This window comes from Vombatus ursinus, unplaced genomic scaffold (assembly GCF_900497805.2).
Source record: "Vombatus ursinus unplaced genomic scaffold, bare-nosed wombat genome assembly UNPS02014172.1, whole genome shotgun sequence".
Classification (NCBI taxonomy): Eukaryota; Metazoa; Chordata; class Mammalia; order Diprotodontia; family Vombatidae; genus Vombatus; species Vombatus ursinus.
This window is the reverse complement of record NW_020953950.1, coordinates 2,487,018-2,499,805: the sequence shown is the minus strand read 5'-3', so window position 1 is coordinate 2,499,805 and position 12,788 is coordinate 2,487,018. Positions and strand designations below refer to the sequence as shown.

The following is a 12,788-nucleotide window of genomic DNA, read 5'->3' as shown; positions in this document are numbered from 1 at the left end:
TGTTTGTTACCTTTGTGGTCTTGGGCAAGTCAATTTCCCTTTTAGGTTCTTTCCTTATCTGTTAAGTGAGAAATCAAAGAAAGTATAGGACTGGGGTTGCTGGAACAAGGTTGACGACTGGTGTTGAAAGCAGAACTACTCAATTCTTGTTTTGCTTATTTGTTCTTTAACATAGAGAGTGAATGATCTATCTTTATACTAATTTGGACAGAACATAAATGACACAGGTAGTTGAAATCCCAAATAAATGAGAGTTTCTAGCTGTCCTTGATAAGTCATTTGGTCCAGATAAACTTCATCCTAGGATATTCAAAGTACAGTACTATTAAATGTAACTGGCGAGTTGCTTTCTTTTATTTCTGAAGCTCCTTTTCCAAAATGAGGCAGGTGGTAGAATTGAGATAGGTAGAAAGAAGAGTGGATCCTGCCAATGATAGGATAATGACCTTGAGCTTAATCTTGGCAAAACTGTAAAATGTATTATAAATGGGATTGACAGATGTCTAGAAAAGGAAGGAATGATCACAAAGGCCAGATTGTCTTCATCAGGAACAGATTTTGCCAGGCTAGCCTTACTTTTTGGACCCCTTTTTTCAGGGGTAAGGAGGCTGTTGAATACAAACTTTCTTTAGATTTTTAACAAAGCCATTGACAAAATCACAGCATATGCTTGTGGATAGGATGGGGAAGTAGTCCTTAAACCAGCACAGCCATGGATTTAGAACTAGTGGTATGAGCAGATATAAAATAGATCTCTATTGGAGGGCCTCAGGGATCTGTGCCTGGTTTATTGCTCTTTAACATGTTTATCAGCGATTTGTGTGAAGGCATAGATTTCATTATTCACCATATTTGCAGATAACATAGAATTGGGGGTGAGGTGGGCAGCTAACACACTGAATGGCATGATCTAAAAGTCTTAATTTGGGTTGAGTCTACTAAGGTGAAATTGAATAGGGATAAAGGCAATCTTACTCTTGGGTTCAGAAATCTAGCCTTACATGCAATAGTTAGGGGAAATGTCATGTTAGCAAGATTAATAACACCTGCTGCGTGCCAGACACTGACCATACAAAGAAAGGCAATAACCAGCCCCCGCTCTCAGGGAGCTCTTGGTCTAATGGGGAAGAGAACATGTAAAGAACTGTGTACACACAGGCTAGACTTGGTAAACTGGAAATGATCAGTAGAGGGAAGATGCAGTGAAGGAGGATCAGGAGAGGCTTCTTAGACAAAGTTTAACTTTAAGTCAGGGAAATGAGGAATTGATGAGGAGGAGGGGAGAAAGAGCCAGGCATGGGGCACAGCCCGTGAAAATTCCCAGAGTCTAGAGATCGAGTGGTTTTTGTAAGGAACAGCAAGGAGACCAGTCCTGGAACACTAACAATGTAGACTGGAAAGGTAGGCAGGGGTGGGGGGAGGTCATGAAAGGCTTTAAAAGCCAAACACAGGATTTTCTGTTTGATCCTGGAGGTAATAGGGAGCCCCTGGAGTTTATTGAACATGGGTGACATGATCAGATCTGCACCTGAGGAAGATCAGTTTGACTGACGAGTGGAGGCTGGATTAGAGAAGAGGATGGCACAGATGCTAATAATAGCTAGTGTCTTAGAGTCTTCAGAACACTTTACACAAGTTACTTCATTTGATTTTTATAACAACCTTAGAGACTGGAAGCAGCTAGGTATCTTGGTGAATTTGAGCAGTGGCGTCAGACACAAATCGAGACATCTCTTCAGGTGTATAGACGTACTTGGAAAAGTACGAATTAACCATGCTGTATTTTTAGTTATTTCGTTAGACATTTCCCAGTTACATTTTAGTCTGATTGGACCTCACTGGGGAGTTCTGCAGACATTGAGTTTGATACCTCTGGATAGAGCACAGGACCTTGAGTCAGGAAGATGTTCCATAGAGTCTCAGATACTTAATAGCTGTCAGTAAGCTTGGGCAACTCAGTTAACCCATCTACCTCAGTTTCCTCATCTGTAAGATGGGGATGATGATAGCACCTTCCATGTAGGGTTATTAAATGAGATAAAATTGATAGAGCATTGTAAACTATATAAATGCTATATGTATTAAAAGAGATCATGAAGGTTGTCTGGCCCAGTCCCTTCATTTTATAGGTGAGTAAACAGGCCCAAAGAAATTTGAGGCAGTAAGTGAAAGAAGTGAGATTTGAACCTAGGTCCAGCTAAGGTCCTCTAAGTAGAAATCTGTTGCTCTTACTACTGCATGACACTGAAGGACCATAGTTCATATGCAAAATATGGGAGTTTTATTCACCTATAATGTCAGTATGAGTCAAAAGTGTGATATGGTAGCCTAAGCAATAAAACCAAGTCATACTAGGCTACATTAAGAGATGCATTGTGTCTAGAATGAGGGAAATGGTAATTCTGCAGTGATCAGACCACTTCTGAAGTATTTCATTCATTTCTGGGTATTACATTTCAGGGAGGATGATGATAAAATGAATAATTTCCAGAGGAGGGCATTTCCGTTGGTGAAGAGCCTTAATATAATGCCATAGCAGGATCAGGGGAAGTAAGTGGAAATGTTGAATGTGGAGAAGAGGAAATTGGCAGGGTTGGGAGGGTAGGGGATGGTGGCTGCCTTCAGTTTTTGAGGTGCTGTAATATAGAAGAGGGATTTACATTTGTTCCAAAAGCTGCAGAGAGCCAGACCTAGGCTTGACAGAAGGAAAAAAACATTCCTAACACTTAGACTTTTGTCAAAGTGGAATGGACTAAGTTGGCCTGAAGTGGGCTTCCCTCACTGAAGGGTCTTCAAGCACCAAGGTTGGGTATGTCACTTATGGTTTTGAATGAATTCTTATTTTGGCACAGGTTGGAAGCGATGACCTTTTTAGGTTCCCTCCAGCTCAGATTTTGTGACCTAGTAATCTATTGGTAAGAAAGTTAAAGCCCTAAAGGATTCAGGCATTTGCTTATGGTCACCAGCTAGTGACCCCCATCGATTTGAACCCAAGTTTCTTGGCTCCCAAATTCAGACTTCTTTCTTTATACCAGGCTGCCTCCTGGTATAAAGGCTTCCAAGTGATTCCACATGTGTTTGTCCCATTATCACTCTATTCAGTATTCAGCCCATAAGCATTTCTTAGGTGCTCCCTAAATGCTAGGTGCTGGGAATCTAAAGACAAAAGCAGATAATCTCAACCCTCAAGTAGTTTATCTTCTTTTGGAATAGGATCCTAGGGATATAGAAGTTGCTTGCCATTTGTGCCACCTCTGATAATCGGAGATTGTTTTTGAGTTGAGAAAGGAAAACAACTTCCTTAACCTTCTTTACTTCCCATTTTTCACCTAGGCCATGCAGATGTTTATTTCACCTTGTATATATTTTTTAGAGTTTTTTTCCCCCATATCCCCAATTATTGTACAGTATTCCTTAAACATGCCAACAAACAAGAAGACAAATATTTTGAAGTTACATTGCCATGGAACAGGTTAGTTTATGGCTAAGAAGTGCTTGTGTCTGGAATGTATTAGTTATGGGAATGTTAAAAAGTAACTTTTTAAATACCAACTTTCTTTCTTGGTCTAAATTTAATTGGTTCCAAACAAGAAAAAACAGATCAATATATTACCACACAGCAGAAATTTTACATTGGTCCAAAAACTTCGAAATAAAATTTTTTTGGTTTTACCTATCTTTTGGGGTCAGGTGGTTTTTTGTTTTTTGTTTTTTGTTTTTTTTGTGAGGGGGAAGCAGTAGAGAATAAGGGAATTTTAGTCAAAACCGATATTTCTTTTTCTTCTTTAAAGGATCAGATTCTTCATGTAATGAGTTTGTATGTGATATTTTTTTCAAAGTTCAAAATTTTCCTCTCATACTTTTTATGCTGACTTTTAAATATTAAAATGTGTATGTGTAATTACTATTTTAATAGGTACAGGCTGGCTATTTACATTTTCCACCTTGAATTAAGTTATAATTTTGATATGGTAAAAAGGAACAAAACATGAAACTAATTATCCTGTTACTGAGTGTTTCACTAGCAGTATTAAAATGCCATATTAATAAAACTATAACTTAAGTACTTGTGATGTCTCTGTCTCTTTTTAATATGGCTGTGTGTTATAAATAGTAGTGCATTTATAAATGGAATGGCACATATACTTTTGTCATTATAATTAATTGGCATTTCTCTTAAACATGCTTCTGTGCTTCATCTGTGCTCTCTTCCTTTTAATCTCTTTTTAAAATATGCAGTATTATTAAGCTGAATTTCCTAAGTTTGCTTTTTGGACTTTTTTGAATAGTAAATATCATTTTGTAGTATGATAATTTTTATTTTTAAGCATATTATTGCTTTTAAGTCATATGTGTCCATATATGTATATAAAATAAGCAATGAATTGTTGCCTTTTAAGTTTATTTAATTTTCAGCCTCCTTTGTGGTCTGTCAGGTTAAACCCCATTTTTAATCAATTGGACTTTACAATAAAATATGGGAAGAAATGTTGAGCCATTTTGAAATCTGACAGCCCTTCAGTAATTAACAGCTTCCCAGCTCCAAACAGCACCCAATACCTACTATAAATAACAAAAAATAAAAAAAAGATAGGTCTGGTTTCTCCGTGAGTGAGATCCCGGTCTCGGTTGAGCAGAGTTACCTCTCTCAATGGCAAATAGTCGCCTGCTATACTTTGTCCGTTTTCTCTTTTGCCATGGACTTGGATCCATGAGTTTCAGTGCGTTTTCTAAAGGGCTGGATCTCCCTCGTCCCCGGCGGGGTGGGGCCCAGGTAGGCAAGGCCCGCGGACCTCGTCCGTCCTCCGAGGGGCGGGCCTCGCTCTTGGAGCAGAGCCCCGGGCGTCGGTCCTCCTTCCCGCAGAGGGGCGCGCTGCTCGGAGCGACAGGGGCGGAGGCGCGGCCGCTCTAGCCGCCCGGGCTCGGCAGCCGCGCCGCCGCCGCCGCCGCCGCTGCCGCCGCCGTGGGTTAAAGGGTTCTTCCTGTTTGGTTAGTCAGTGAGTGAGTGAGTGAGTGAGTTGGGAAGTCTGCGGCGAGAGCCGCGTCCAGCTGTTTGTAATCGCCAGCGCCAGCTCCACGCCCTCTGGCCCGGAGCCCGGGCTGGCCCACTCCCCCTCGCTAACAACCCTCGTCCTGATTGGCGTGGCCTGGCTCTCTGTTCTCCCTGCAGCCAATTGAGCCGGGCGAGGAGCTGCTAGTGTGGTACAATGGGGAAGACAACCCGGAGATAGCAGCTGCTATAGAGGAAGAGAGAGCCAATACCCGGAGCAAGCGGAGCTCGCCGAAAGCCAAGAAAGGTAGGGGCCGCCCGCCGCCGCCGCCGCAGCCGCCTCCTCCTCCTCCTCCTCCTCCTCCTCCTCCTCCTCCTCCTCCTCTCGGGGCCTCCTCCCCTCACCCCCCGGGGCCTCGTCCCGATCCAAGTCCCGAGCCTTGTCCCGCCGGCCCCGGCCCCGGGGAACGGCCGCAGACCGCGGGCCGGCCCGCACTGGGCGGGAGGGGGGGTCGCCCGACTTAGAAACTTTTCCCCGGAGCCGGCGGGGCCCCCGCGGCCCGGCCGCCCTCCCTAGGCTGGGTGACCTTTGCGGGCTCGTCGGTCCGCCCGCTCGGCGGCCGGGCTCGGCACTTCTGACTTAAAGGGACCGCGGCGCCTCTGCTGAATCATAGGCGGCCGAGCCAGCGCCGCCCGGACGCTCGCCTCTCCGAGTCGGCTGGGATCCTGCACTCGTCCTGTGACTTTTCTAACTTGTTATTCCGAAAATAGGTGGTGGAAGAATCAGCTGCTGCTTGGTGAGAAGACAACAGGCCGTGGGTTGATTACGTTGCCATCCCATTTAAAAAGATAGTTTGAACTTTGAAGGGAAAAGAATGTTTTTAAAGTGTATTTTTAGAGTTCACATTATCAACACACACGAAATAAAATGTGGTAAAGAGCGACATTTTCAGTTTCGCAGATTTTAATGGTTTTAGAAGTATTGCTTCAGTGCAAGATTCTCAAGGAGTTCCTTTTTGGCTTAAGGTGAAAGGCAACAAGCCAGCTGAGAGTGTCAAACATAATTCTACTGTTGGTAAAACCCAACTTATGATTTAATTTTTTGTAAATAGTGTTAAAGCTATGAAAAATTGAACCTTTTTAAAGAGTTCCATTAATTGTAGTTTTAAAAAATGAACTTGGTAGTTGTAGCAGTGCTTTTCCAGTGTACGTGTGGTTGAGTCTGTATTTATTTATTTGCTTTCAGGGGGGTAGAGAGAAAAATATATATAAAATTAGTAACAAGCTCTAAGGTAGGCTTTGAGGACCTCACTCCAGCAGTAATATTCTTGGAAAACAAAAACAATGTCACTTAATATCACTGACGGTGGAAATTTCCTTCATGGTTTTCTTTAAAATGTTACAGAATAGAATTATTGGGCATGATATTTTGAAATAGGAGTTTAAGGTTATGGGGTGCCCTCTTTCCCCTCTCTCTATTTCCCCTTCCAAACCCCCCCCTTCAGTTTCTGCTTTGGACAATTTTTCCATTGGATGTTTCATATGATGACCCACTTGAGACATTGCTGAAGCTTTTATTTGGAGTATTAATGTGAATTTGGAGAACCTTCACAGAGTTTGGAATATACATACACACATACATACATGATTCCTGTGTCATATAAGCTTGACCATTTTGTATAAAAATGGATTTTCTCATTTGTTGGCAAGCTTCAGCTATAAGTCAGTAATTATAGCCTGTAGTAATAACATCTCAGGCATAAGATCCCTAAATATGAATTTTTTGGGTATGTCATATTGAGTGCACATTAAATATTTTCAACTACTAGTCCATCTTAATTTTTAATTGCATAATTTTTTGCCATTTTTCCCCATAGGGTAAAGAAGGTACAGATGTTTTAACCAAAAGAAAATGAAAAGGCCAGCTCGTTTCTAAGTATCATTTTTTGCCCAATAAAATTTGATATGTATGTCATTCATTAAAATCAGGGATATGATCTCTGGGAGTAATTTTACATATTTTGTTTTTTTAATAGGAAGGACTTGTTAATCAATGACAAAAATATTGCCCAAATTCTTATTCTTTTAAAGTATTGGGGTTTGTTTTGCATTTCCTGAAGTAATGCTTACTTTTTTATGAATTCACGGTGATTTAAGTTTACCTTATTCGTATATGAAATGGCCATTACCTAGATAGCACTGTTTCTAGTTTTGCTAAGTACATTGCTGTCTAGGTGTCTATCTTCAGTCACTAAGAGCAAAATCCACATTGGTTCATACAAGTTTCCTTGAGGCCTTTCCACTCATATGTCCTTTTTCATCTTTTGTATTACTCTGAGTTACTTCATTTTGTTGTTAATAAATTGAATTGGAAACATTTGCCATGAAGAATGAGGTCTTATAGTTTGTATATTGTATTTTGTTACTGCTATTATTTAAGACTGTAGTTACATGTAGGAAAACTATGGTAGAGTTTGTTTGGTCATCTGTTTTGCGTTTTTTTACAGCTGTGGAGATTATGGGACAACTTTGGATTTAGTTAACACATTGCTGGATATCCCATTGTTTGATAATGAGTATTATAGTAACTGCAGCAAGTTCATCATACAGCCAGTGAGTACTCTATCTTGGCTGAAGGACTTACTTGAAATTCATTCCCAAGATAGGTAATCTGATTAGGTCCAAACGAATAAAAAGTCCTGCCTGTCATTTAAAATCAGAAGTTTGACATGTGGTGATTCCTAACCTTCTTTGAATTAAGTATTTATGTGGAAATTATTTTTTAAATATCAAAGATTTAGATGCAGATAAAAAATACATGTGACCACATGAAATCTTACATAGAATTTGTGTGTAAACTTAAGACATTTAGGGTAAAGCCTGTCCCACAGTGATGCCAGGTAAATGAAACAGCTTAAATTTCACTCCTGGGTAATCGGTCAGTAGTCCTCTATTAAGCACTTACTGTATACCTGGCACTGTGTTGGGCTTTGAGAATAAAAATGCAGAAGTGAAACAGTCCTTCCATTCAGGAACCTACATTCTACTAGGGCAGTATGGCAAAGGAATTTTAGTCTAGGCAGTTAGAGGCTTCCTGTGTAGATCCCATAGAGCAGTAAATTGTTGTGCTCTTTCCAGTAACAGAGGTAGTATTGATTATTGTTCCCACAGGAAAAGGTGACAAGAGGGAGAGAAGTAGTATGCCTGCTGTAGCAAGGCATCTGGCAGATTGCCCATGTTGGTTAAGCCCTAGTATCCTGCTGGACAGTTAAGGACAACATTGAAGTTCTATGGTGGACAGTGAAAATTAATCTAACTCTTAGTCTTTGAGACAGCATGGCATAGTGAGTGTAGTGCTGGACTAGGAGTCAAGAAGACCTACCTTTGACATTTAGTAGACCTGTGTCTGTAGTCCAGTAATGAAACTTCTCTGGGGCTCACTCCAGCTGTAAACTGAAGTTAATATTTGTATTGTTTACTCTTAAGGTTATTGCAAGACTCAGGGTGATGTAAACTTAAAGTGATAGATGTATGTGTATGTATGTGTACATAGATGACATTTGTGTGTGACACATGACAAAATATGTGCATATACAATACATATATATTCACACATGCCGCTTGTTAAGGTTTCTTTTTGTAGCAGCTACTGTATGCACAGCTGTGCACTGAATGTGATACCTTTCAGAATTCATCAGCCTCTTGTAGGCTAGAATAGAGTGGATATTCTGAGTGATGCAAATCCAAAGTGGACAATTCATGCTTCATTCTTCTGACCATTGAATGTGAAGAGCACAATTTTGCTTTGATCTAAAGAGATGGTATAAGTATATATCAGATGTTCTTTGGAGTCTTAACTTTGAAGGTAGCCTAACTTTGATCTTATCTTTTGGATGATGGTATTTAAAATATAATTAAATGTAAAGGAGTCCCTTAAATTGGACTGATTATGGTGGATTTATTGAGTGGTGGAGGTTCCATCCTCTCAATTTGCAAATTAATTCCATTAACTTTGGTTTGAAATGCAGGAGGACTGTGGTCTATTGAATAGTTGATGGTGATGTTCATCTTAGCTTGATTGTCCAGGAACAAAACAGCGATGCAGACCTCTGAAGAACTGTTTGGTGTCCTCCTTAGAACACCTCCTTGTGTGAACTTGAGCACGTTAAACTCCCCCGGGTCCCATTTTCTTCGTCTTTGAAGTAAGGGCGATGACTAGATTGCCTTTGAGATTCCTTCTAGCTGTGGATCTGTGATCTGGTGATCCAGTCCAGTCCACATTTGTTTAGCACCTACTGAGTGCCAGGCCCTGCGCCAGACTCTGAGGATACAACGAATAGACAGCCCCTGCCCTCAGAAAGCTTAAAATTCAAAAGGGACACCAGGAGGCTTCCGGCACGGAGGCATCTTGTTCTGTGGAGCCGAAGCCAGGCAGAGCAGCAGGTGCAAAGCCGAGTGAGCCCAGAGTCCAGTTTCTGCCCTCTGTAAAGGAAGGTTTTGGGAGGAGTTTGATGTTGTGCCCTCCAGTCAGAGAGGAGAGGAGTCTGAGGGAGGGTGGTGTCAAATACAGCTTGAGTTAACAGAGTGGTGGTGAGTTGAGAAGGGGTGAACTAATTCTGGGAGGGGCATCTTGTTCTGTGGAGTTCAAATCTAGCAGGCCAGTAGATACAGAATGAAGTGATCCTAATATATTCTCTCTGGAAGCCATTCAGTTGTATGGGGGTTACAAAATATTGCTTACAGTAACATTTCATTCAGCCCAACATCAGTTAGCTCCTAACCTTACTTAGCTAGAACACAGGCTGAGAAACAGGAAATAAGCACAAAAAAAAAAAAAAGACTTCCTAACAAGCAAAAATAGTGTTAACAAAGTCTATGTCCTAAAATTTTTGTACTTTACTCACAGGGGAACTTCATAGGCTTGTGCTCTAAATCTATTAGATCTTTGGTAATTTGAGTGATGAATCATGTCATTAGGAATATATATATAATGGGCATAGATTGCCAAAGGAAGGTATTCCAAATGATCAGATATTATTATAGTGACATCAGTCTAGTATTAAGTGGCAGCTGACAGGGAAGAGATAGGCATACATTCCTCCAAATCTAGAATTCAAAAAATGTAGTTGTCCAGCATATTATAATATATAGGACAATAGCTTGCTTTTTTTGGTGAGTGATAGCATGGAGGAGACAACTAGGTGGCTCAGAGGATAGAGCTCTGTGCCTGGAATCAGGAAGACTTGATTTCAAATCCAGCCTCCGACACTTAGATTAGCTCTGTGACCCTGGGCTGCCACTTGCTAGCTCTAGGACATGGGCAAGTCTTCTCAGTCCCTCCTAACTGGACCTCAGCCGACAGATAGACCAATGATTCCAGAATTGTGAAGAGAACACTGAGTCAAGTTGAAAGGACTCAGGAGATGTGAGTAGTCACCATCATCATTGCCTCCATAGATGTCCTGAGGATGGCTTGTAATCAGTGATTTTCTTCAGAATGATGACCCAGGGCCATCCAGGAAAAATTAAATACTGTTCATAGTCTAAGAAGGAAGGAAAGTATGTAATGTATTTTAGAAAAAATCCATTAACATTTTTTTAAAAAAGCTTTGTCACATAAGTAGAAAACTTCGGGGGAAACACCTGATTCTCCAGGCTATCAGAATGTGATGTTAACAGTATAAAAAAAATGTAGAAAACATGGTTCCTGCCTTTTAATTAGGGAGTTAAGTCTTAAGTGTGAAAAGATAATTAACAATACCTGGAAGTAAGTGGATAAATGTGGTATGAGCATGACATTTATCAACTTAAAGAGGAGGGAGGGAGAGATTACTTTGGGCCTGAGTGTTCAGGGAAAGCTTCATGTAGGAGATGGATTTTGATTTTGATTTTTGAAGGATGTGTAGGATTTTATTAAGTAGAGGAGAGGTTATTCTAAGTGTAGGGAACAATTCAACAACAGTTATTAAGACACTCTTTTCCTTTCCTCTCCCAGCGCCCCTGCCCCCCCTTTTATTTACAAAGTATTTGTATTTACTTTGTCTATAAAATAGACCCTTAATAAATGTCTGTTGAATGCAGTAATTTTAATAAACACACAAGTTTTGTGTGCTTAGTACTATTCTGGGCATTTGGGGAGATTAAATTTGGATAACCTGTAGCAAGTGTGGCTGTCTCAGTCCTCAAGTGCGGCCCTTTGACTGAATCCAAACTTCACAGAACAAATCCCCTTAATAAAGGAATTTGTCCTACAGTCTTGACCTCTTGGAACTTAGTCTACTATAAGTATACTTTGTATACTAGAGTGAAGGAAGTGACTTGTACACAATTATTTGTATAGAAAATAGTACTAAAGTTCACTAGAAATTTGCAAAGTGCTACATTTCCTATGTGGAACAAAGTCTTTACTGACAGGGCAGACCAGGGGGTTCTTTTTGGAAGTGGTATTGGAATTGGGCTTAAAAGGATTGGTAAGAATTCAGCAAGTGTAAGGACCTTTAGTAAAGGTTTGAAGCAGAAGATTGCACTGCACTGAGGGATGAATGGGTAACCACTTTTAAAGTCAGAGAACCAAGACATTTCTTTCATACCTGCAACTGTGTTTGGAGTGACATTTGACTGTTCAGGTTCTTGCCCATAGATAGGTCAGAGATGCTTCACCCTTATGTTAAGTTATTTGCATAATTAAGGAATTTTTGATTGAGTCCAGTTAATTCATATAACACACACCTATATATGTATAGGTATATACACACATGTATATGTACATATATACATATATGTATACACACATGTGCATCTGTCTGTCTATCGAGAAGTCAATTTAGATGTGCTTTTGACTTTAACAGACTATTGGCTTTTATGTCTAGCTTTTTGGTCTTTAAAATATCTTCTTAAGACCACTTGTATGTTTCATTGTTTTTAAGAAAAAGAAATATTTATTTGAGAACTAGTACTTGAGTTCTAAAAAGATAGTAACTAGAGCCACTATCCAGCACCTCCTTGGAAGCTATCATTTGCTCTGTAGGTTGGAGCCTGATGCCATATAGAATGAAATCTATTTCCTGCTACTTTTAATGTCTTAATGCTTAGCAGTGGGCAAAAACCTACATGTGACTATAAAAATGACTTTGTTTTTTTGAATTGTTTTTCTTCCTAGGGAGGCATTTTATTGTTTTTGGCTAGGCAACTGGGGTTAAGTGACTTGCCCAGGGTCACACAACTAGTAAGTATCAAGTGTCTGAGGTCTTGTTTGAACTCAGGTCCTTCTGACTCCAGGGCCAGTGCTCTACTGTGCCACCTAGCTGCCCCTAGGGAGGCATTTTAGCATTATGTATGGGGAAAAAGTGATGGATTTGGAGTTAGAATGCCAGTGTTCAAAGCTTTTCTCATCAGTCAGCTATGTCACTTAATCTCAGAGCCTCAGTCTCCTCACTTGTAAAATGAGGATAATGATACTTGCACAATCTACCTCCCAGGATTTTTTTGAGGGAAGCACTTTGCAAACCTTAAAGTACTATGTAACTGTAAGTTATTAACTTTGCATTGGACAGATTGTGCCCTACAGAAAATGTGTTGAAAGAACTCTTAGTTGTATTAATCCCCTTTTGATAATGAAGTTTTAGATTTAGAACCTTGAGGGGAGACTTGTCATCTTTCACCCACAAAAGTTTCTTGTATTAATTTGAAATTGTGCTATGATCAAGAATTTGTGATTCTGTATTCTAATTTTCTGTTCCTCACTAGTTGTGTGATGGTTGGCAAGTCAATTCACCTTGATTTCTTTATCTATAAAATT

General features: G+C 40.2%; 1 protein-coding gene across 2 annotated transcripts in view; it reads left to right on the top strand.

Annotated features, from left to right (window-relative positions):
* The window catches only part of PRDM2 (PR/SET domain 2), a 195,575-nt gene that overhangs the window by 67,384 nt on the left and 115,403 nt on the right, over positions 1-12,788 (top strand). For both annotated transcript variants that reach the window (XM_027859786.1, XM_027859787.1), the window contains exon 6: positions 5,171-5,297. In XM_027859786.1, coding sequence (XP_027715587.1) covers positions 5,171-5,297 — 127 coding nt within the window. The remainder of the gene's footprint in view (positions 1-5,170; positions 5,298-12,788) is intronic.